This window comes from Polyodon spathula, chromosome 27, assembly GCF_017654505.1.
Source record: "Polyodon spathula isolate WHYD16114869_AA chromosome 27, ASM1765450v1, whole genome shotgun sequence".
Taxonomy (NCBI): domain Eukaryota; kingdom Metazoa; phylum Chordata; class Actinopteri; order Acipenseriformes; family Polyodontidae; genus Polyodon; species Polyodon spathula.
In genome coordinates, this window is record NC_054560.1 from 8,718,064 (window position 1) to 8,743,063 (window position 25,000).

General features: G+C 41.1%; 2 protein-coding genes across 3 annotated transcripts; one reads left to right on the top strand and one right to left on the bottom strand.

Annotated features, from left to right (window-relative positions):
* Positions 1–3,369: 3,369 nt before the first annotated feature.
* Positions 3,370–9,998, bottom strand: LOC121301634 (nuclear distribution protein nudE homolog 1-A-like). 2 transcript variants are annotated; one of them, XM_041231193.1, is made up of 9 exons: positions 9,922–9,998; positions 8,326–8,453; positions 7,901–8,054; positions 6,279–6,427; positions 5,955–6,091; positions 5,471–5,656; positions 5,234–5,319; positions 5,006–5,142; positions 3,370–4,790 (listed from the first exon to the last, which is right to left on the bottom strand). In XM_041231193.1, the coding sequence occupies exons 2-9, from the start codon at positions 8,409–8,411 to the stop codon at positions 4,697–4,699; spliced, it is 1,029 nt and encodes a 342-aa protein (XP_041087127.1). In that variant the 5' UTR covers positions 8,412–8,453; positions 9,922–9,998; the 3' UTR covers positions 3,370–4,696. The 2 variants fall into 2 exon arrangements, with proteins under 2 accessions (XP_041087127.1, XP_041087125.1); XM_041231191.1 differs by lacking the exon at positions 9,922–9,998 and having other exon boundaries at positions 8,326–9,401.
* Positions 9,999–11,092: 1,094 nt separating this feature from the next.
* On the top strand, positions 11,093–24,998 carry LOC121301206 (meiosis regulator and mRNA stability factor 1; the record flags this gene model as incomplete). The annotated part of the gene is made up of 26 exons (XM_041230350.1): positions 11,093–11,190; positions 12,401–12,610; positions 13,157–13,333; positions 14,924–15,098; positions 15,237–15,442; positions 15,558–15,675; positions 15,796–15,968; positions 16,629–17,090; positions 17,703–17,863; positions 17,991–18,152; positions 18,599–18,797; positions 19,039–19,217; positions 19,321–19,401; positions 19,578–19,811; positions 20,079–20,198; positions 20,725–20,900; positions 21,162–21,385; positions 21,596–21,738; positions 21,936–22,069; positions 22,279–22,481; positions 22,729–22,956; positions 23,095–23,328; positions 23,877–24,098; positions 24,441–24,501; positions 24,588–24,689; positions 24,862–24,998. Coding segments are annotated over exons 2-26 (4,467 nt in total), but the record flags the coding sequence as incomplete, so codon positions are not given.
* Between the last annotated feature and the right edge of the window lie 2 nt (positions 24,999–25,000).

Here is a 25,000-nt window from a genome sequence, read left to right on the forward strand (position 1 = left end):
AAAAAAAAATTAAAAAATAATAATACAGCTGCATGTTTTAATTCTAGGATTTTAAATAAATAAACCTGATTCTGCCCATGCAAGTCCTTTTCTTTTTATTAATAACATCTTGTAAATTCAAACTATTAAAGTATGGAGCTGTGCAAGGTAGCCAGTGATGACAGCCCTGACTCCTGTTTGAATGTGCCTTCCATTGCATATCTTTCACTGTGTATGAGCTGTCACCCCCCCCCCCCCCCCCCCCCCGGGATATTACGCAAGAATCGTCTTAAAATGCCACATTTAATATCATTATTTTTATTTACGTTGTTGTTTTTCCCCTTAATAGTATTGTTGTACGGTTTACAAGACACTGAAAGCTATATTTGTGAAAACACTTGCACATATTAAAAACAAAATAAACGTTTGTGTTATCACAAGGAATGAAAAAATGAGTGTTGTTTTTTCTTTTGAATGTGCCGGTAGCTTTCTGCCCCACCCAACTGTGTGCCGCCTCGTATTTACATTATGTGCTGATGTTAAGATGTGCATTGGAGCCTGCATGGGAACAAGTTAAGAAAGTGAAATGTAGGCTAAAATCTTGAGTACTTTCAGAAGTCTGTTCTTGCTGATTACAAACACAAATGATTACACGACACAAGTTGTATGTACAAGAAGGATTTTAATATACATATTAAAGACATAAAAAAGTCAGCAAACTGTGCCTTTGTATGAAACAGTACCTCAGTAATGGGGTTTAGTTCAGCGATAGGCAGCCTGACATGTAGAATCAGTCTACTGTATTGGTGCAGTAGCTGTGAACATTACCATCGCTAGCAGCTGTATTTTAATAGAGGTCTGCATTTGCATGCACCTGGTGTAGGTGCTTTAGGAATTACTAGAATTCCATTTATAGCACTTCAGCATGTTTTCAGTACCTTGCCTTTACTGCAGGCGTGCTTCACTGTTCTTATTAACCCATGTAAAGTGAAACCATGCTACACAATTAGATGTTAATGCTTTACAGATACTGTGAAAAGGCCACAGTGCTAAGCTGCAGTTCTGTATAGCACAATCTCTCACCCTATTGGATGCTTCCAAAGTCCTCTGACTTCACCAGCTAACGGATATGCCTTGGGCTAAGTGTACAACATCATGGCATAAAATGGACGGTGGGTGTATGTCACTGAATAACGTACATAGCCAATCTGCATGCTTCAAAACAGCAAACAAGTCACTGCAAACCATTCTTCATGCTGTTTTTCAGCACAGAGCGCTTGCAATTGGAATGAATTTGCTGTCTTCCGCTGCTGCAAGAGTAGAAACAAATAGGAGTCACCACGAAATGGCAGAACATTCTTGTTTGTGTACTGTTGCTACCTGTAAGTTGTATTGCTCTACAGTGCACACTTTTTCCACATGCATATTCATGAACTGGTCAAGTGACTTTGGACCACACAGTGGAGCTGCATCACAACTACTAATTTAAGAGCAGATTAAAAGTGTATTTTTTTATCTGTTTTAGGAGTAAGCAGTAAAGCAGCAACAGATCAGACTAGAACACAGCTCCTGTCTGCACTTTAAAACAAGCACAAGTACCAGCAGGAGGTATTCCAGCATTCTGTTAGAAATATTACACTGAAGGTATTATGGTATAAAACTCATTCTCTATAGCGACAGTTTGCCTTATTGTATCATCAAACTGTTTGTGAGCAACGATTATTCAGATGATTCCCCAAATCTGCATTCGCTAGATTCATAAACTACGAAAGCGAGATTCTCAAAATACGTTTCTGTGTGGAGCCAAAAGCCATTCATCAAGGAGGACACAGTTGTCTTCTCATAGCTTCTCTTAAAAGGAGACAATCAGCACACATCTGAAGCGATATAAATCTATGCAAAGGTTATCTTCTCTAAACACACAAGGACAGTTGCCTCATTTTGTTTCAGTACCCTCAATAATTTTGTGCTTCTCAATATTAATATTTAGTAGGGCTGACCTTTCGACACCTCCCTGGGATCTTGCTGTTTTTTTTCATTATGGCAAAACAAATAAATGAAATTCGATAACAAACCAGTATTTTCACACCTTGTAGTAAATAGCAAAACTGTAAAAAAAAAAAAAATAATAAATTAAAAAGGAATCCTGCTTCTTCCTGTAACAATGAATTGTAGCAATTGTTGCCACACTGAACAGCAGGCAAAGCAGAAAGTTAAATGATATACTTTTTTTTTTCAGAAAAATTAAGTTTCTACCTTCTACTTTGATCCTATTAAAAGAGCTCTTCAGTCTTTGTGCTTGACAGAAATGCCTAACAGTTAGTGGTTTTAATAAAAGCTAGAAAATAAAAAAAAAATACATTAATTCAAAACGGGTAAAACATAAAAGCAAACCAGTCTAAATACATACAACTTAAATTAGAATCTCTCGACATAGTCCTATGTTATACCAGTGTTTCCATAGCAACAAGGACAAGAAAGAGAAAAACATGAATTCCAAAGCGACATAAGGGTGGACGGGGAAGGATTTGAAACCTAACACTATCATAAATATACACCAACACTAAAAGAATACTGGTAAAACTCTACTGTGTGTCACGGTTTGGAGCTGTGGATGGAAAACTACTGTTCAAGTAAGTAAATGTCTTGGTCAGTGTTTAGTTTCAGACAGGGTTGTTAGGTATTTTTTTGAGGTTTGGAAGTATCAGTGTTCCATTCTCCTGCCTGCCAACGATGTAACCACACAACAGTGATCTCAAATAAATTATACTGCGCCCTCAAAGTGCAACTCACGACACAGTACATAGAAACCAATGAGAGGTTTGTGGTGTAAAATCAGCTGAAATACAAACTACGTACACAAATAGGATTATGATCATTTAGTCTCTAGACCAATGTAGCATGACCAGTTTTAGACAATAGACATTAGTGGCAAAATCAATGCAAAGATGAGTATATAGTCATGCCTGACAGCACAGCTAATGAAGCAGTTCTACAAAACATAATCTAGACAACCTCTTGAGGTCCACAACAAAAAATATATTTTTTATATATATATATATATATATATATATATATATATATATATATATATATATATATATATATATAAAATTTAAAAAATTTAAAAAGTGACAACAAGCTTTAAGATCCCTTATTAGGGAATGAAAGCAAACTGGACCGAAGGTTGAACTATACCATTATATAGAAAAATGACACAAAATAATTCTTGCTTGTGTAAAACTAAACAGGGCTGCAAGAGACTCCAAATTTATATTTGCAATGTGAAAAAGCAACGCAAAGTAAACTGTAGAAAACTGCTAATTTCCACTGTTGTGAGACATCCAAGTACTTTGTGTAGTGGAGAGATGAGAAAGCAGAACAACAGGCGAAGGTCATAAAAGCCTTTTTATACTTTCATTTTACAGAACTGATAAAACTCAGACAATAATCAGCTGTTACCAAAAACTGCGTCGTTTCCCAACGTGGTTCCTGAATTACATCATTAAAAAAACTTTACATAGGAACTATAAGAAAACAAAAAAGGGGGCAAACCTGTTCTAACTCCCTGCCAATCTTGCGATCTTAAACCGGACGCGTATGTGCTTTCTGTAGAATGTGCAGTCGTACAATGCGGATAATGTTCATCAAACCGGAGAAATAACATTACAACAGAATTCATTTTAGGTTCACAGTAGCATAAAAATAACAAGTTAATTCAGTATAAAAAAAAAATAAATCAGTAAAAATACAGGGTCACATGACCAGTTCAGAGAGAAAAATATGGGGTGGTATTGATGTCTTCTTGTGTCAGATTTAATCAGCACTGGAGACCTGCAATCCAGGGTAACCATGCTGGTTCAGTGATGCAGGGTGTCAGCTAAGTGCCATTGCTCTATGACATACACATTTTCCCCAGCATATATTATGTGTCAAGTGGCTTTTGCATGCATTCACAAAAAAATAAAAAGGGTTTCATAATGTGCTAATGTGCTTTCACTCAAATTCTTGTGCTCCTATCCAACACATCTCCTGAACATTTTCAATAAGCCAGTGAGAAAAACAGCTGCTCACATGTGGTGAAAAAATCCGGTCTCTACAGTGGATGTAACGCAACAGCTTGATCAGCTTCTACTGTATTTCAGAAATGCAAGCATTTAAAACTTATACATCCTCCTTTAAAGCAGTCATGCCCCATAAGGTTTAAAAAAAAACGTATTTCACGTTTAAAACTATCAGCTCTGCAGCTGTTTGCTGTGAAATGTGTGTGTTTTAGGTGGTGCTTAAATCCTGAGCTACAGCCAAACTTCTTTCAGGGGTTCCCACTGCTATATAAGGAAAAGCATGCCTATTGTAAAACAAGTACCAAATTGATATGCGACCGATCTTCCAAAAGCAAACACTTTTCTGTAAAACTCTCTGTAAAGTTAGAGACACTTAAACAAGTGTGACAATAACAGGGAATAAGTCTTCCATTGCATAGCAGTTTAGCACATCACAGTAAAAACTAGAACATTTCCTATTGCTGTGGAACACTAATCTTATTTCAATTCCTGCGGTTTGACCCTATTTCCAAACCAGTACATTTCAACATTTGCATTATCAAACCAGCAGGGCGAAACCTCTCTGGATACTGGTTTGCTAATAGGTGGTAAGGTGGGAAAAGAAAAAATGTGCAGTTAGGGTTCTCTGGAGTGAAGCACAGAGCAGGGATTGTTCACAGTAAAATCTTGACCACACCTTGCGGCGACTGTCTCGTCTGTGAGGGGGCACTCGGAGACCCTGGTCCAAACTCCAACCGCTTTGCCAACCTGCAAAGAGAGAAAGGCAGAAACATAGCGGGCTGTTTATTATAAAAGACATACGATGATGTTAATTTGTCAGTGGTAGCTTTATTAAGAGCGCTATTTAAGACGAAGGGTTATAAGGCTTTAGTGCTCAGAACTAAGTTTCAGTGTTTTAAGGCTTCTTATTAAAGCGCAGCGAGATGAGTGTTCTGCAGTCAGTTTCCCGGACGCACACTGACCCTTTGTCAAACAGTGGCAGGCTGGCAGGGCTCGCTCTGTTTTCGTTCAACCCCCCAGCTGTGGACAGAGGAGCAGTCCGACCTGGCGACTGATCGTAAACAAAATCTCGACAGGAAGCCAGCTTTGACTCCAGATTCTAAAATTAAAACAAAAGAAAAACAGAATATGTAAAAACAGACAACACAGCATCAATACTGCCAAGCAGCTGTCCGGCTCCGAGTTCTCACCCCCACTTTCCGAAGCAGCTCCCCCACGATGTTCAGAGCGGATATCCGTGCTGAGGCAGTCAGAGGTGTTCCAGTAAGGCCATCGCCTTCACACAGAGAAGAACAGATAGGGTACAATTAACACCGTACCTAGAAACTCATGCAACACGCATTTCTTGTGTAAATGAGCTGCCCCTCATTGGGCAGCTAGTAGGCCCCAAAACCTATTGACAGCCAAATGTTTAATAATATTGTCACCTCTCCGGCAGGAGGCGGGGGTGTTGAAGGTGCTTCCTGGACCCCGGAGCCCCACAGGGCTTGCTGGGAGAGAGGGGAGTACCGCTGGGGGACGCTGTGGAAGCTCCGTCTTCACCTGGTCCTTCCCCAGACTGAGCGACGGCCTCCGCTCCTGCTTCTCCTGCACTACAAGCTCCTGACGCAGGTCTGCACACAAGCACAGGTAGCTCACACAAGGCTTTTGTGTTTAAACAAACCTGTATCATTTACACCCAACACACTTATTATGACTGTGCCAAATTTCACAAAGCAGCAAGTCGTGCAACGGTCAAGGAAAACTGGAAAGACGTCACTTAACAGGTTCAAGAATCACCACAGCGAGTGAACAGTGTACTGCATGAATTTAAGGGCTGACACATCAGGGATTAGTTTAAACATTAAACAAGCTAAAACTAAAAGGTGTGCATGTTCAATTTAGACAGCCCTGCCTGCCTGCTCCGCTGACCTCTGGCCTCGTCTTTGAGCCGCTGCACCGAAACCTGCAAGGTCTCCTTCTCATCCAGCTCGCTCTCCAGGAAGGCGTTCCTCTCGATCACATGGTTCATGCGCTGCTCGAAGTCAACCAAAGACATGATAGTGGCCCTGAGGGAGGGAAAGAGAGGCGAAATGAGCTCCAGTGACAGAAGCTCAGCTGAGATGCCTGTAGTTGTGACGCAAGATAAGCCCATACAGAACCATGGACCAAGAAGACAATGTCAATTACAAGTGCCATCCAGTCACATGTTGATGTGTCCTCTCCTATACAGAGCAGAATCTAGAAAAGGCTAACCTCTTGGCTCTTTCCAAATCATCGTTGGCCTGCTCCAGTTCCCGAATGTATTTCTGCAGCTGGTCCTTGATGGCTGTAGTCTGTGTCAAGTCGCCCTCTAGTGTCGAGATTCGTAAGTACGCATCTGAATGCTGGGTTTCGAGTTTTTCCTGGAGGTTTAAGAACATGAATGTCAAAAAAATAAATAATTGTATTTTGCCTACTTCTTTTTTTCCTTGAAATGGATGCATTTTAACATGACACTTATTCCTCTCCATCTTATTACAATGGTTCCCTTATTCATTCTATTGTTTTATATAGACAGTAAAATCGTATGATTTTAAAACCATTTTTACAGTAACTGTCTTTACACCATGACTTTACTGTGAAAAAAAAAACAATGCCCTTCCTAAGATATAGCCTAGCCTTCATTAGCTTAACCAATCAGAAGCCAGAACTTGTGGCTATAAAAACCAAAAAGCAATGCTCTCCTCCACCAAGCATTTTCACATCCAGACAAAGATTACAAACAAGATCAGCTGCCTCTTCATTATCAATCGAGTTTCTGTTCTAAACCCTGAATAGCAATCAGGCCGGAGAGGGGGGTCTGGGAGTGAATCACAGATTGTTTTAACGCCTCTGCAGCCAACTCTCAGAGTGACCTAACTAACATGGTGCATCCAGCTCCACTCTACACTACACTACAATATTTAACCATCAGAGCTCAATAAGCAGCTGTCCTTAACAGCAGTGTCCCAGAATCCTTTTCCTGCAGGTTACACTAAAATACAATTACTTGGTGCTGGTTTACCACAGTCCTCAAAAGTTTAGCATGCTGTATTCGAATGGGAAAATATATGTTAGTGGACAGTTTGGTTACATTCCCCCAAACACAGTTTTAGCTTTTGTGATATCAATATTCCTTCTTAAATATGCCTTTAGTTTCTTGTACAGTAACCCCATAGCCAATACTGTTGCAAGGCCACAATGACACGATGAAGGTTCAAGTTGAAAAGCTTTTGCCTCAGTGTTTTCAGTGTTATACCTGATGTGATCTCTTCAAGTTCCAGGCTTATGCTCATTCTGGTTTTGCTACAACCTGTGATCTTAGCACTGGCTCAGAAAGAAAGTGGAGAAACCTGAAGCAAGAAGCTTTATTAAATTCTTAAAGGTAGTCCAGGAAACGGCCACATGGAAAGCGATATGGGTGTGGATATTCTACAGGTGTGTAATAAATACACAGACACCTCTGTGTATCCCAGTCAAAATTCTGAAGCTCTCAGTAACTTTACTAACGAATGTCACAATTAAGTATTAGCACAATTGGATTAGGTTTTTAAAATATGTGAAAATTGAAATGTGACGCACTGTAGAGACAGACAGCTAAACAGGCCCATGCTGGAGGCTGGAATCGTGGGAGAGTCATGTAATACTGTGGTTAATAGTAAACAGCTAGGACATCCCACAAGGTTGCTGGGAGAAGCTAAAAACAACTTCAATAAATGTTTATAAGCGGTAACAAAAGACTGCACTGCAGAATGATATTAAAGTCACTGCAAGAATTACCTCACAATTTGCAAGGATCATGTTGCACACTCGCTAACACACCAAGCTAGTTTATCTAAAGAACCTCAAAACAATACCCTGAAGGTCTCGAGTTCCATACGGAGACGGTTGTTCTCCGACAGCAGTTCCCGATTCCGGCTTTCGTACTGTTTGAGTTCCGTCTCCAGCTCCGCCTCGTAATCCCGACTCATCTGCTGGAATTCCCGGAGCTCCTCCTGCATTTCCTCCGAGCTGGGAAGAGGAGAGGGGGCTGAGGAGTGGATACAATGCCAGAGACCACCCCAAGAGTCCCTTGCTAGCCAATGTAGGAAAGCTTTGGAGTTCCAAGAACATCTCACGGAAATCTTGTGGGGCAAAACTTATAACTACGTAAAGTTCTGAACACAAGACCTGTTCTTACACAATTTGCTTGCATTGCATTTGCTTGAAATTCCATTCCACGAAGATGTGTAGACAATTACACTTTAGAAATCTTCTGTAAGTCCTGCATCCTTCTGCTTACCTCTGCTTGTATTTCTCCGCCTGCCCCTTCCAGTAAGTGATTTCTTCTCCCATGGAGCTGAACTGTGTTGACTGGGAATCTTCCATACTGATGTTGCAGTGCTGGGTCTCTCACAGGACCTACAGAGCCTGGGTCCATAAAACAGCATGTTATATACACGTGTAGAGATGCTGTAACATTATACATTACAAAGCATCAACCTGGAATATTAGTTCATTGCACAACCACTTTTACAAAAGGTTTAATTTCACAATGTGTATATATCCACTGTAAGGATAAAACTAAGCATGTTACTCCATTGGTGGAACACCATTTATATTATATATGCACCAAAAGTAATTCTGGTAAAGATCTGTTGACACAACCAGATAACACTGTCCTAATATAAGCCACATTGATGCTACAGTAGGTAACAGTAATTCAGCTACAAGGAAGAATACACTGAAAGAGGGAAACTGGGCAGGAAGCATTTCCTTCAGAAGTGGCTGGACGCTTTTTTTGTTCTGTTATATACAAACTCTCAGGTCTGAGATACACAGACATACTGACAGTAGTATCATCACCATTGCAGGGATGCAATTATGAAGCATCGGGACAAGTCTTTGATCACTCTGCTTCTCTGTGACAATGCACCCCTTTATCAAAACAACTCCAGCAAATCAACCAGGCCGACTAATCTAGATAACGAGGCAAGCAATTTATTTTACTGTGTGCACGAGTGCCTAATCACCACTGGGGATATCAGAAAAGTACACAAAGCAGCGTTAAGGTTATTGTGATGTACACGTTTTATCAACTTGACCTTTATATGACATTTGCAGCCTCTTTAGAACCCGCATACAGGCCGTAAAAATAACAAATACGTAAATAAATAAATAAATAAATAAATAAATAAATAAAACTTACTACCGATTCAAACCCGCGTTAAAACTACACACACAGGTAAAATCCCGTACAGGAAAAATGTGCATTGATAATTTGCATCAAACATAGAATTGTGCTGTTCATATTCAAACTAGACACAACATCGAACTAACAGATAGATAGATAGATAGATAGATAGAGATAGATAGATAAACTACACACAAAACAAATGTGTCCTAACATAACCAAATGCACAAAAAAGCAAGTTTTGCTACGGTTGTCTAGAACTACCGTACCGTATAAATATAGTAAACAGCACTAATAAAGCCGGTCTATTTCATTATTTTTTTTAAATGCAAATAAACATATTTTTGTCTTTTAATAAACGGCAATACGTTAAACCCAAATGATACTTGAAAGCCGTTTACAAACAACCCTAACCCGGCTAGATCGGCAGTTTGCAACTTTGGGAAAACTCCACACCCTTCCCCGAGTTAGAACCGCATCGACAGTCTGGAGTCTTTGTCACAGTTACAGACTTCCTGAAGCATTTTATTTTAACTACAAACAGCGAGGGGGGGCGAATCTAAACAAACAAAGATCAACTTCGCAGTTAACAGTAACCACACGGTTCCGCCCGCCACCCCCAATGGGGTCCTGAACCCGATTTGACGATAGGAACTTAAATAAAAGTTAAAATGGGTTGCAGATCAAAGAAAGGCAACTACTCACCGTTTCTAAATCCAAACCATTACAGCCCGGCCCGGAGGTGCTTTCTATTGGTCGACGAGAGGTTACTACATCGTGTGACCCAAAGCGAGTGGACCAATCACAATGTGAGGGTTTTCAACTCAGACCTTTTCAAAGTGCCAAATTGCGACACCCCGTTGCATTATTGCATAAGTACATACGAATCAGAAATACCTTGCTTTGTAACATATGGTGAGAATGTGGTAACATAAGAGACATAGTTTGCAGTAATGAACCGGTGTAATAATATTATACTAATATTATATTATTTGCTAATAAAAATAAAGTAGCTTACAAGTTAAGCACAGTATTTAACATGGAGACGAGTATGATTATGCTTAAAATAGGCTAGTTTCGTTATTCTGCTCTCTCATCAAAACCATCTTACTAGCCTATATTTCAATAGTACGTGAATATCCTCGTCCTCTCCATTGTGGCATTATGATGATACATTAGGGACTCGTACAAAGCTGTATTTGTTGGAGGTTTTTTGTTTTCCTTTGTGTTTATTTATGACATCTTCCTGCTTTCTTTTTTTAAATGCTGTGTTTCAACATAGGGGCTTTTATTTGTATATGCTTTTTTCTTTAACGCATTTCGTTTTAATTAAACCTATTCAGAACTGTAGTGTTAGTGCCCCCTGCTGTACTATCATCACCATCACCATTATAATACTAATAATAATAATAATAATAATAATAATAATAATAATAATAATAATATCATTGCACTACTTCAAGGTAGTAGCAGTTTGTTAATGAAATTTCTGAAAATGTTTGGGTTTTTTTGTTTTGTTTTTTTAACCTTTCAAGTAACTCTTAAGAAAGAACAGACCAACACATTATCTTAAATTAATTAAATAAAGTACTGAAAAAGCAGAATATTCTTATGAAAAAAATAAATAAATAAATCGTGAAGCTAGGTCAAATGCATGCGTTCAGGGAGATCATTCTGCGCAGATTCTGTGCAGAATCTGACCAATTTAGCCAATGATCGTCTAAGAACAAGCTGAACTCTCCCGACTCTGCAGAGACTGCGCAGAATGATCTCCGTGAACGCAGACTGGCGCGACTGCTTCCTCACAACAATCTGCGACTCTTTGCGACAGTTCGATTTAGTATACGTTAAATGGAGGTTACAAAACGGCCCGGGTTTCCAAGGAGACAGAAAGGAGAAGAAGAGGGCGCTTTGGGAGGGAAAGCAGGGGGAAGCAGATGTGGAGAAATTAACTAATTAAAGGAAAGGCAGCAGGTAAATTATGCGAACGTTATATACAGCACGGGCGGGTGAGTTTAGGGATTTATTTACACTCGTTTTTAAAAAAATTAAAATAGCAATATTACCAACACACAGTTAACCCTGGTAATAATTCATTGCGCTCACAACAAAGCCGAACGGGGACTGGTATTTCGGATAATGAGGAAAGCACACGCACACAAACACACACCTTGTGTGTGTGTGTATGTGTGTGTGTGTGTATGTATATATATATATATATATATATATATATATATATATATATATATATATATATATATATATATATATATATATTCTCTCACATACGATACATTCAAACTACAACTTTGCCTTTTAAGGTATTTTTGGTTTTCGAATTTATAAATAACAAAGGGTTGCTTGCCATGGTACAATTGGTACTTGAGAATACGGTGCGTTAGTTTTGAAACATCCATAAAATAAATAAACCTTTGCACCCGGTTTGACTGGATTCTGTTGTGTTTGTAATGCAAGGCCAATGCTTGCGAGAAATTGTGTTTTCATTAAGCCGATTCAAAAGTCAAAGTTGTATCTATAAATGTCTTTAACTCGAACGCCAACTCATTGCTTACCCTAACGAGATAGATTTGCACGTCGTCGGGACACAATGCACTGAAACCATTCGTTGTATGTTTATTATCAGGTTGCATTTGCAAAGTGTGTACATGCGGTTTCGTTCAGTTGTGCAATGTAATGCTTTGGGGATTTGCCGTATTCCATATGTGAGCCTGGGTCACTTACAGTATTAACCGTTTAAGTTACAAGCGATATGTATCCGACAAATTCTTATTTGTGCAATGAAGTGCACTAAGCAGGATTTAAAGTTTACTGGGTTTGGCCATTCAAATGGGCAGTTTCGAATGTATTAAGAAGAAACCGTTTTTTATGAAGAAATGTAGGAGATTACATTTTCATGTTTTATTTAGATTTTGTGTGTTGGTGGCTACAGGAAGGTATGTATGGTATTTAAGGATAAGCACTAATTAGTAAGGTCATTTCCACTTGAGGAATGCTGCATGAAGGGGTGGGGTTAAATATTACCAATATGAGTTTAATAATTACCACAAATACATTTTTTAGACCCAAATGTACATTGGGGAAAACACACACAGAGCACTCTTGAAGAGTGCGTGAACATCATTAACCTGTTATTTATACTTTTATTTTTTTTATACTTGCACAGATGGGAAGGATGAAAGAGGAAAGATGAAAGTGGTGAATTCCCTTGCAAGGCTGTATGATGGAAAGAATGGGAAAGGAGAGATCGTTGTGCACTACTAGACCCTTCCAATGGCAGAACCACACAGAGGATGAAGACCAGCCCTGGCTCTGGAAACTCTCAGACTGCTTCTCTTCCTTTGAACACAAACCCCCCCATTTCACTGAGAAACCGGTAATTGGGGGAACTCTGCCAAATCTTCTAAATGCCTTTTTCCATCACCATGTTTACCTTAAAATAGGATTCCAACATTCTTTTTGTAGCCTTCATTTGCTTCATCAGAAATGTACCAGTTTCAAGGTAGATTTAACAGTCTGCAGACAAGCTTTCGCACTCCTTGAAGTCATCTTTATCTTATGGTAATACCTCATACCAGCAGCAGAGGGCAATGAATGCCTTTTGTAACATCAATTTTAGTTTTGGATGCAATTCAAAAATGTAAGTGTATGCTAGGAAGGTGCTTAATTATTGTAGTAAAATAGATGTTAAAAGCTTATAGGGAACTGCACATATATAAAAGTTATTAAACAAGCAGTTCCAGTTGTTTCCAGATGTAGTTCCAAGCCTATATGTTAGTTTACACACAACCTACAACCCTTGGAGTTTTGCCTTTTTGCTGCCTGGCTGCTGTTGATGTTGTTTTGGGGATTTCACGAATGTGGAGCCTGATTTTTTTTTTTTTTAATTTATTTTGGTGTGTCTTTCACTCCCTCCTCACAGAAGGATTACATGGAAAACAGGAAGCCTGTGTTGGAGCTGAAGGATGTCCCCCCGCCACCACACCATACCAGCTCCAAACCCTTTCCTGCTGCTCCTCTGCCTAATCCCCCATCCTGTTTTCAGTCACAACAGCAGGTGCCCCAGCATATGCAGCAGCAGGGGGCTGCTAACCCTAAAGTAAGCGTGTGTGCTTGTTGCGAGGGGAGCCTGCAGAACCAACACAGTAGCCGTGACTCTGGATTTGTCAGCAGCAGCTTTGGTGGTGTTACTGGTGGTGGTGGTGTTTCTTTGCACATCAGCAAACCCTTAGACCCCCTTAATGACAGTAGTTCTGATACAGTCACCTGCCAGGTGGGATCTGCTCTCCACCCTCCCCTTCCTGCTCTGCGGGACACTTGTTCTCGAATTTATGGTGTTGGCTGCGAGATCCAGCAACCTACAGTAGCAGCACCTCAGTCCATTGGAACCCACCCACACTTGCCCTGCTGTGCAGGTCTGTTGAGACAGCTACACCCCTTTCCTACAGTGCACAGTGGCTTTGGTCAGACTAAACTCATCACGGCTGGGCCCTCTCTAGCCACCCCGTCCCATGATGGGTTCTTGACCTCATCTAGGTACTATCCCTACAGAGAGGAGTTCTTTCATGGAGTCAGAGCAGAGCAACACCTATCACGGCGGGATCTCGCCACCTCTGCACACCTTTATACAAATCCTTTGCACCTGAATGTTGAGCACACACACAGTCTAAAGGGCAATCACTACTGCGGAGAATGTTTGAGGAAGGTTTGTATTTTGCTTTTATTTCACTCTGCCTACCTCTCACTTTGTAAAAATGTCTCTTGTGTTATACTTATTGTCTTGGTCTCTTATGCCCCGTTTCCACCACCTGGTGCTCCCAGCTACGGCTGCCCACAGCAGCAAATTGGTGTTTCAGCTACTTGCCTAAGCGGCCGAGTGTGACTGTCTGGGCAGGTTTTGTATCATACTTGATGCAGCCTAACTGTATACATAGGAAGTGCATCCGCACATAGCAAGAAGGTTTGTGTGCAGAAGAAACACAGGGAAATCTCTGCCTTTGTGGCAGATTTTTCTTTCTGTAAGGATAGGATTAACTACGGTCTCCCCAGGAAAAGTAGTATGTGAATGACAGGAAAACAGTTTGAGAAGTGTATGAGGAAAGGTTTGAGAGAAATGTATGAGAAAGGAACTATGGTAAACAATGAACCATGGTGACCTTGTAAGAGAGTAGTTTGTGGTCGCTTGCTCCTGAGGAGTAACTGCTGAATAACTCATTCTAACGCTGGCAATTATAACTAGTAAGATAACAAATTGGAGCTACGTATGCTCTGGACCAACTATAGTATAAATACCAGGCATAGAGGCATACGCAGACGAAAAGCTCCTGATCCTCCAGAACATCAGATGTGGTGCCTGATCCTTTTCTCGGTGGATAATTATCTCTTATGCTAGTGCCACAGTGCCATGTCTAGACAATAAAAGTTTTGATTTCAGCAGATAGCCGTGGGCAGCCAAAGTCTGTAGCGCCAGGCAGTAGAAACGAGGCATTAGATGCTCTTTTTCTGAATTCATGTTTAACTTGATCAGTACTTACGTTCTGTGCATTTCAAGTTTTAATTGTTTTGGAGTAGTGTAGTTAATACAGGATGTTGCTTTAACTCTTGCGTAAGATTTGCACAAGTTGTAAAAAGTAGTCAACCTCTAAAAGTAAGTGTGGTTTGTGTTCATGGCTTTTTTTTTCCACTGCAGTCTGTCAGAGCTCCTGTTGTAGACACTGCAAAAGTCTGGCCAAATATCCCCCCTCCACCAACCCAGTCTGTCCCCGTCCCTATTCCCATGTGCAATGGATGTGGTATCCCAGGCACTGCAACTGATGGCTTGTTGCATCTTGGAACAAGCCTTGGCAAATCAGCTCAGAAATATGGTAAGTTTAGAGTGATGTAAAACTTTGTATGTAGGAAGTGGGGGGGTAGAACAGGTCCTTGGTGGATGGGATGCATTGAGGTAATGGAAAAGAGATGAATGCAGTAAAGTTAAAGGTTGTGGTGGCTGCTTTTTGCAGGTTCTCCTGACAGTGAGAATTCGCCTCCTGTTGGTGTATTCTGGGATATTGAGAATTGCTCCGTGCCAAGTGGGCGCTCTGCAGTGGCAGTGGTGCAGAGAATTCGGGAACAATTCTTCCAGGGGCACCGTGAAGCTGAGTTCATCTGCGTGTGTGATATCAGCAAAGAGAACAAAGAGGTCATCCAGGAGCTCAACAACTGTCAGGTACTGTAGAAGCAGTCTATTTGGCTAGTCTTGTATCTGCAATTGCATATTGATCATCTTCCCCTCTAAATCTATCTAGCATAGCATGTCTGTTTTAAATTGTTTGTTGTCATAGGTGACGGTTGCCCACATCAATGCCACTGCTAAGAATGCTGCTGATGACAAGCTGAGACAGAGCTTGCGACGATTTGCTGACACGCACACTGCTCCTGCCACCGTAGTATTGGTTTCATGTGAGTGTGTAAAAAAATAAAATAAAAATAAATCCTGCATACCTTAACCCTGCCTCCTCTCCCTCTGTCAGCAGATTTATTATTATTAGAATTTTTTTTTTTTTTAATTTTTTTTGGCAGCTGATGTCAACTTTGCATGTGAGCTGAGTGATCTCCGGCACAGGCATGGGTTTCAGGTTATCCTCGTACACAAAAACCAGGCCTCTGATGCTCTCCTGCAGCATGCACATCGCCACGTCACTTTTGAGGAACTTGTCTCTGACTTGCCACCCAGAGTACCGGGAAAAACCCAGGTAGGCCACCCCTTTTTTGTTTTATATAGTCACTGTACAATTAGATCGTGGCACTTCTGAAACCACCATAACCCTAGGGTGACCCCTTTTTCTCACAGAGAGGTGTTTGGGTTTTGCAGCACACAATTCAGTTTTTGCTTTTAAAGTAATAACTGTTTATTCTTTTTCTTACTGTGCCGTTTATGTATTGGTCATGTTTCCTAATTATTCAGCTCCAACATGAAGACAAACTGAAATCTTCTGGAATTTTTTACCCTTGAATTCATCTTAATAACAAATCCTGATCAGTTGTGGACTGTTTAGTATATAAACAAATTTATGTACTCGCAATAATGACACAAACCTGTTGGGTTTTGTGGTCAGAATGTTTTACATTTCTTTCATATCATGCTTCCCTTTTTAATCCATTTCTGATTTCAAAGTGGAAACTGAGATTTAAAATTGGGAGTGATGCTTAAAATGAAAGAATTGAATAATATAAAATGTATTAAATTGACCTGCAAAACCCAACATGGATGACTTCAAAGGGACAGTAGAGTGTCCTGTTACTAGCCTGCCTATGTAAGGCAATGAGGTACCTAGTAATAACTTTTCGTTTAAGAAAAATAATTATATTTAAAAAAAAAAAAAAGGCAGCAAATTTTTGTTTGCTTTCGCCAGCCCTGTCACACCCTGCTGTATGTCTACAACCTCCCCACCCACCGGGATGGGAAGACTGTCAGCTACAGGCTGCGGCGCCTGTCCGATAACTGCGGGGGGAAGGTGCTGAGCATCTCCTCGGGCAGCGCTGTCCTGCGTTTCAGCAGCCAGGATGCAGCAGAGCGGGCCCGTAAGCGCATGGAGAATGAGGACGTCTTCGGGAACAAGATCAGCATCTCATTTGCCCCCAGGGACAAGAAGCGGTCACAGGGGGAGGAGACGACAGCTAAAGCCCCCCCCTCCTCATCCTTTTCCTCCCAGGCTGTGGAGAAACACAGATCCCCTAAGCGTACAGGACGTACTGCCAGGCTGTGCCAGAGCATCAGAGACCCTGTGGGTGAGCAGACCCCCAGCCCCAGGAAGGGGGCTCAGGCCATCAACGGCTCAGCAATGAAGAACAGCGTTCAGGTCAAAAGCCTGCAGGTAGTGGTCCCCAGCTTCAATCCCTACCAACCCATCCTCCTTTCCCATCCAGCTCCTGCTTCTGCTTACATCCCAGCCATGGACAGAGAGCAAGACTGCCCCTGACCAGATTTAAATGCCATTGATCATGGTTCTCAAAAGCAGTCCTTCTTGTAAATAGTCCAGGTCAACATGGGATCTGGTTAAATCTAAAATCTTGGACTTCAAAGGACTTGAAAACTACTTGCTGTATTGGTGGCGACTGGCAATCTTGATCCTATTACTGCAGTTCTTCGTATTTATATATTTGTGACAGATGTTATCCGTCACAACAGCAAACTGTTGACAACATCTGGCATTGTGGAAATGTAGTAATATACCATTGAAAACCTGCAGGGTTCAAAATAACTCTCCCTGAAAAAAATAAAAATAAATAATGAAATTAGCATTAGCTTCTAAAATTTCCAAGAAATAACTGTTGCATTGCATGTAACAGAGTTTCATAAGACATCAACTCTCATTTCTTGGGTCACTGGGTTCCACATCACTAGCACACATTGCAGAAAACACACTGTAATGTAGCACTTAAATGCAAGCCTGTTTTTTTTTTTTTCTCCCCCTTTCCATTTTCAGGAGATGTGCCTCATGGAATCAAAGCCCAAACTGAATTATACGCTTGACAGGAAAAGCCGAAATGAGACCCCCTCCCCACAGAGTAATGGCGAAACCACTTGCATCACCTCCATAGCCACCAAGAGTGTGGGCATTGGGGAGTCCCCTTATAGGGGCCGGAGGTGGGTGCAGTGTGTGTGCTGTTGAGCTTGAGTTAAAGCTACAAAGTGCTGTATTCAGATTAATATTTGCAACGAATGCAGTGTAGTATAAAATAATTGCTGGAGATTTTTATCTATTTTATCGTAGAAGAGACTCCTTGACTCCTCGCAGTGTGACAGATTCCCCTGTTGAGAAAGCTGAAAAAACTTCCAGTGACTTTTACGTCAGTACCCCTACAGCCTTCAGCAAGCTAAACCTGCAAAGAACCATGAGCCCGCTGATCCTTTCTCAAGGATCCTGGTCTTCCCGGTAAGCGTAAACTAGTTTTCACAAACTGGTGCGACATCCTAGCATAGGTCTGAAACGGCACCTTGAAAGAGTTTGATCCGCATCACGCAAGTTCCACCAAAACTGTGAAAGATAAACAGAGAATGGGAAAAGATAGAACATATTTGTTTTTTTTCTTCATCGTCCTAATCAAGCATTAAACATTAGCCATCAAACCAAGATTCCATTGTCAGACTCCTTTGCCTCATGTCTAAGTAGAGTAGTTTTGCCCCAATGTTTATAACCTACATTAGCCGATTGATATACAGTAATCGGTCTGCTGGTGCAGTGTAACTGAACTGCTATAAAATTCGTACACCTGATTTTTTTTTATGCAAACACAGAAAATAAACTATGTACATTAGAACTCTATTCCTCAAAGAATGTAATATATATGAACTGAGTTTATGTTGTTGCTGTGTCCCCAGCTCCAGGAGTGGATCCCCCTGCCTTTCTAATCGTTCCTCTCCGCTGACCGCACCTACCCAAAATCCCAGCCCCTGCCCAGAAGCCACCCAGGGCTCCTTTACAAACGGAGTCGACATTCAAGTGGCAAACTTGGATTACAGAATGTCTCGGAAGGATCTGCAACAGATCCTGCACGACACTTTCTCGAAGCACGGCAAGGTAAGACCTGCACCACATTGCAGTGTTTTCCTGCAGTTACTGAATTCTGCAGAGTCAACGCCCCGGTTTGAAGGATGGCACACTGTAGCTTTTAACATTTCAGAGTTTTCAGAGGGATACAATCCTGGAATTTGTTTTGCATCACTCTGTCTAACAAAGGCTACTGAGAAATGTTCTAACATGTCGGGATGTATTAGAAATAAATGGTGATGTCTTTCATGTATGTCCTCTGGGCTTGCAGGTGAAGAATGTGGAGCTGAGTCCTCACACAGACTACCAGCTGAGGGCTACAGTGCAGTTTGGTACTTTACAGGAAGCTATTCATGCAGTGAGCGGGCTGCACCGCTACAAGATTGGTGGCAAACGTATTCAGGTCTCCCTGGTCACTGGCAACAACAGCAGGACTCATGCCCTCCTCCGGCAAGTTCATTTAGTGGGGTGGATTTTGAAATACTGAATGCTTTCTTATATTTTTCTTAAATGTGCATTTTGGGTTTTATTAATTTTTTTTCTTATCATACAGTTCTGAAATCATCACTATTCTGCAAGACGCCCCAGCCTGCTGCTTGCCCCTGTTTAAATTCACTGAAATTTATGAGAAGAAGTAAGGGTTCTACTACTTTTTTCTTTAATCCCATTTAAAAAAAAAATATATATATATATATATATATATATATATATATATATATATATATATATATATATATATATATAATTTTTTTTTTTTTTTTTTTTTTTTTTTTATAGATATTTGAATTTCTCTTTCTTTTCTCCTTTCAGATTTGGGCACAAGCTGGGTGTGTCTGACCTGCACAAGCTAACAGACATTGTGGCTGTGCGAGATCAGGGAAACAGCAGGTTAGTGTGCCTGCTCCATAGCAGTCAGGCACGACAGAGCCCACTGGGGTCTTCACAATCGCATGATGGTTCATCGGCCACCTGCAGCCCAGTGGTGTTTGAGGAGCTTGAATACCACGAGCCAATCTGCAAGCAGCACAGCACCTATGATTTCAGGTACAATAGATGTTTACAACTAATCTAGCCGTATTACATCTCCTAATTAGTTAAAGGTGTGTACAATTGTTGTATATCTGCTTTTAAATCATGAAGAAGACAAATATAACATTACAGTATTTCATATCAATAGTCATTTGATACATGCATTCCAAAATTAAGTTGTGAGCACAACATCTTAATACTGTAAATATAGCTCAGTTCGTTGTGACAAATGGCTATTTTTTTGTTTTTTTTTTTAACCACCATCTACTTTTCTCTTAACAGTGAGAGTGAGTTTGATCCAGACTCCTATAAAATCCCCTTCGTTTTTTTGTCTGTGAAAACGTTTGCGTCCCAGGTGCACGGCCTGCTGCAGACACATGAAGGAACTGTCCCATTGCTCAGGTGGGTGTGGCCTTCTCTAGAAGGGATTGCATTAACAGCAGTTTCATGCCCACAACCAATAACATCAAGTGGAAGTAAAACCTGTATTCTTTCCCATCATAAGCCTATGGAAATATTTATAATGCAACTGCTGTACCCTGAAATAATAAAATGTACAGTTCTGTCAATACCAGAAAGAAAAGGTTGGTTGGCGCTAATAAAATAACCAGGAGTAACTTTTGTACACAAGACTGATTTTACCACATAGCTGTTGGATAGTCGGGTTCTTTGTAAAATTGATTTTTGTATAACAAGGTTTTACAGTGATGTCTAGAACTGTAGTTTGTGTATATTTGCGAGTCATGTCTCTTAGCTGCTGTTGGGTTGTATAGAAAATCCAAATCTTTTAGAAACTGGAGTTGCATCTCTGTCCTAGCTTCTAGTGTTCAAATACAAGAAAAGGACAAAAACAAAGGTAGGCAGGTTGGTAACTGTAGGACAATAAGTTGCACAATGTGTGAGTATTGCATGCATCCTATGTTTCCAGTTTCCCCGAGTGCTATGCGTCAGAATTCAGCCCTCTCAAGCTGGTGGAGGAGGGGGAAGGAGGTGTTCCTCTAGAGCACCTCATCACTTGCATCCCCGGCATTAACATTGTCACTGCTCAGAACGGCATTAAGGTTGTGAAGTGGATCCACAACAAGCCACCTCCACCTAATGCAGGTTAGCACACACTACCATGTCTTTCTGAAATGTTATTTAGTGTGGAGCATGCATGGAGTGCAAATGGCTTACTAAAACATTTCCATTTTGAGCAATCCAATCTCTAAATTTTATATCGGCTATGCAGTTTATTGGAAACTCTTTTGGAACTTTCATATTTTTGTTCTGTAACTCAACAAATTTCTCAACATAGAATCCTAGCATATATCTCCCATACTTCTTATTGCATACAAAACTGATGGTTTTTCTCTTGATTTTAAGCAGATCCATGGATTCAACGCTGCAAGAGTCCAGTTGGGAATCCCCAGCTGATTCAGTTCAGCAGGGAGGTGGTCGACCTGATGAAGAACCAGCCCTGTTGCATCATACCGATCAGCAATTTCATACCCACTTACCACCACCACTTTGCCAAGCAGTGCCGTGTCTCTGACTATGGCTACTCCAAGTTGCTCGAGTTGCTGGAGGCCGTGCCCCATGTGCTTCAGGTTAGGCATGCTCCATTTTTTAGTTTTTAGGGTAGTTTTTCAATGTTTATTTAATGTTTCGACTAAAGTGTATTATTGCCAATTGATTCAGTGTGTGCAATGTTGAATGATGGAGTGTGTTTAGGTTTTTTTTTTTGTTCTTTTGTTCTTTCTTACCCTTAATCCTTAATTTTCAATTAGTAAATTAACACATGTATAATTTTGTTGTAGATCCTCGGGATGGGTTCCAAGCGTCTGCTCACCCTGACACACCGGGCCCATGTGAAGCGTTTCACCCAGGATCTCCTGAAGCTTCTCAAATCCCAAGCCAGCAAAGAAGTAGTCATCCGGGACTTCATGCAGGCCTATCACTGGTGAGTAGTGCTGTTTCACCGTAGTTCTAACTTGGAATTGCATCTTAGAAATTAATTTCTTCAGAAGGAAAAATACGTCTTTGCAGACTTATTTGTTTAATTTATTTATTTATTTTTTTTTTAAGTTGAGCAGCACATTATTCCTGCCTTAAGAATGGAACTGTAAATCGAATTATTGATCTGCTCTGTGTTGTCAGGTGTTTCTCCAAAGACTGGGATGTGACTGAATATGGGGTGTGTGAGCTGACAGATTTGTTAGGAGAAATTCCAGATACTACAGTCTGTGTAACTCAAAAAGACAATGACACGGTTATCTCCATTCCTAAAAGAGGTACGTACACTTGCACCCAAGTTTAGGAAGGATTCTTGCTTGGTTCAGACTCCCCAAAGCCAAATGATTTAAGATCTTTAGAAAACAAGGCAAACCTTTATATATGCTCCCTAATATTGGACTGTTTTTTGTAATGGTAATTTATTTTTTTTACTTGATTACCAACACGTGCGCCAACAAAAATAAATTAAACAAAATTCTCTGTCTAGAACGCACCCAGGAGGAGGTGGAGAGGACGAAACAGTTTGCCAAGGAGGTGGTGGACCTCATTCGCCACCAGCCTCACTTCCGCATGCCCTTCAGCAAGTTCATCCCTTCGTACCACCACCACTTCGGGCGTCAGTGCAAGCTGACCTATTATGGGTTCAGCAAACTGATGGAACTCTTCGAAGCTATCCCCGAGGTGCTTCTGGTGAGTATCACAGAAGGATGTAGTTTTAGATCTTCTTTCCTGCATATTCTTCACCAATATTTTGATCGCTAGGTACAAGTTTACTTGCACCTCTGCTGACTAATCCCTAATTTTTCTTCTGGCACCTAACGGTAAATGTTATTGTTAAGCATACTGTTAAGATAATATACTGTGCCGCGTTGGCTAGAATGGTTTTGAATTGTGTTGTGCCGTGAGGGGTCCTAGCTGAACGGTTTGTATTGTGCAGGTGCTGGAGTGTGGGGAGGAGAAGATCCTGACCCTGACTGAGGTGGAGAAGGTTAAAGCACTGGCTGCTCAGTTTGTGAAGCTGCTCCGATCCCAGACGGACAACAGCATACTGATGAGTGACCTGCTGGCTGAGTATGGCAAGACCTTCGGCTATGGGTTGAGGCTGCAGGACTTTGATGTCAGTTCGGTGCCGGCACTGTTGCAGAAACTGTGCCATGTGGTAAAGGTAAAATTGAGTGGCTGTGTTTCTTTTGGACAATTTTTATTGCTGTTATCATTTTGTAATTTTTAAAGTCCACAAGATTCACCCACTACAAAAAGTAACTGTAGAGTTAGTTTAGTTTCTTTTTATCTTGATTTTTAGATGGTGGACTCTCCGACTGGCCGAGAGATCCAGCTGATAAACAGAAAGTCACTGCGCTCCCTCAGTACCCAGCTGCTGGTGCTTCTCATGTCCCTGGAGAACCCTTCAAGCCATCTCTGCATCGACCAGCTCCTCACACAGTATGAGGCAATCCACGGCACCCTTCTCAACCCCTGCGAGTACGGCTTTGTGTCTGTCAGTGAGCTGCTCAAAAGCCTGCCCTACCTTGTTGAGGTGAGAGGAAGAGAGGGACACCAGCTTGTTTTACATTGGTGAACCCTGCTCCGAACTTTGCACTCATTTTCTTAATTGTGTAAATAATACCGTCATGTTGGTTAAGGTGTCTACCATTTAGCTTTCAATCGGTGCATTTCATGGTCCTGTCTTGCATTCTGATTTAATCCTGTTGCTTCCATTTTGTACTGTATTTGCCAGCTATAGTAAAGTATACAGTGTTGCCACCAAATCCTTTTTGCTTGAACAGTTTGTCTAGGTCACCCCCCCCCACACACACACACACACACATACGGAGATATTTTTTCAAATGTAATCAAGATGGGTATTGCATTTACCCACGGCTTAAGGCATACATTGGACAGCTCTTTTGCATACCCATCACACATCCATTTTCTTCATCCCATTTGGTGGTTGTACCGTTAACCAGAATTTAGTCTACTTGAGCTGGAATAAACCGATTCTACACCTATCCAATGTTCCACTAATTAGATAGGAAACAAACAACACCTTGAAAGTGATGCTATTTAACAGGTGTTCTTTGGCAGGTGTTTGTGAGCGAGGAAGACGATGTGCAGAAGGAGTGTGTGAGACTGACAGAGCTCTACCAGTTTGCCTGCAGTGTCAGGGCCTTGCTGCATACCTACCACTACCAGCAGATCTTCCTAAGTGAATTTCAGAGTGCCTTCAGCAAGTACACAGGAAAGGGGCTACAGCATCGTGCCTATGGTTACAGCACAGTGGAGGAGCTTTTGGGAGCCATCCCACAGGTGATGTCCATGGCCAAAAGTTTTTTTTACGAAAAACTGACAAATTAAAACGTTTTTTTTTTTTAATCTAACGTGAAATACTGTAGCATGATTTATGGCTTCTGGTGTAGGTGTTTGTGATCCACTTTGTAGATAAATCAAATTCTGTTCATATAGTGTTTTTGTTGTGAATTTATTTTCATATGTATTGTCACAATCTTAATTCTAGGTGATTCAAAACCTTTGGCCGTAGCTGTGTGTCCTTCATTAGTGTAGATGAGTTGGCTGATTTCTTTAGTAAGCACTGTAGACAGTATGTTGGTTCAGTTCACATTGCCTAAACATGTTGCTCTGTGCCATCAGGTGGTCTGGATAAAAGGTCATGGACACAAAAAGATAATCGTTCTGAAGAATGACATGAAAGGTAAGAATTTATATCACCTGGCTATGTCCTTGTATGTCTGCATGTCGTGAGTCTCACCCTGTTCCTGGTCACATTTCTGCCTGCAGTCCGTTCCAGTCCCTCTTGCCATCCCACGGACAGTGATTCTGTGCCTAATGGTAGCAACCTTCAGGAGCCAGCAGAGAGCACAAGCAGCACGCCAAACCCTGGTCATTTTTCTGCATTTTTTTTTTTTCTGCAAAAGCAATAGTTTATGGAACTTAAGATAAATTAAAATTAGTTTTAAGGAGTCACATTGTTTAAACTGGGTTCTGAACAGTGTTTTGTTTTGGTTTTTCTTAAACATTTATTAAATGTGTTGAGGTTCTTGTTTCCTTTCAGGCCGCAGCCGCGCTGACTCAGAGCTGTTGTGTTTGAGCGGTGCTTCTCCTGTGGACCTGTTGTGTGGTCCGGTCCCGTCTTGTTTGCCCTCTCCCCAACTGCACCCCGACCCAGTCCTCTTGGAGCATGCTGACCTCAT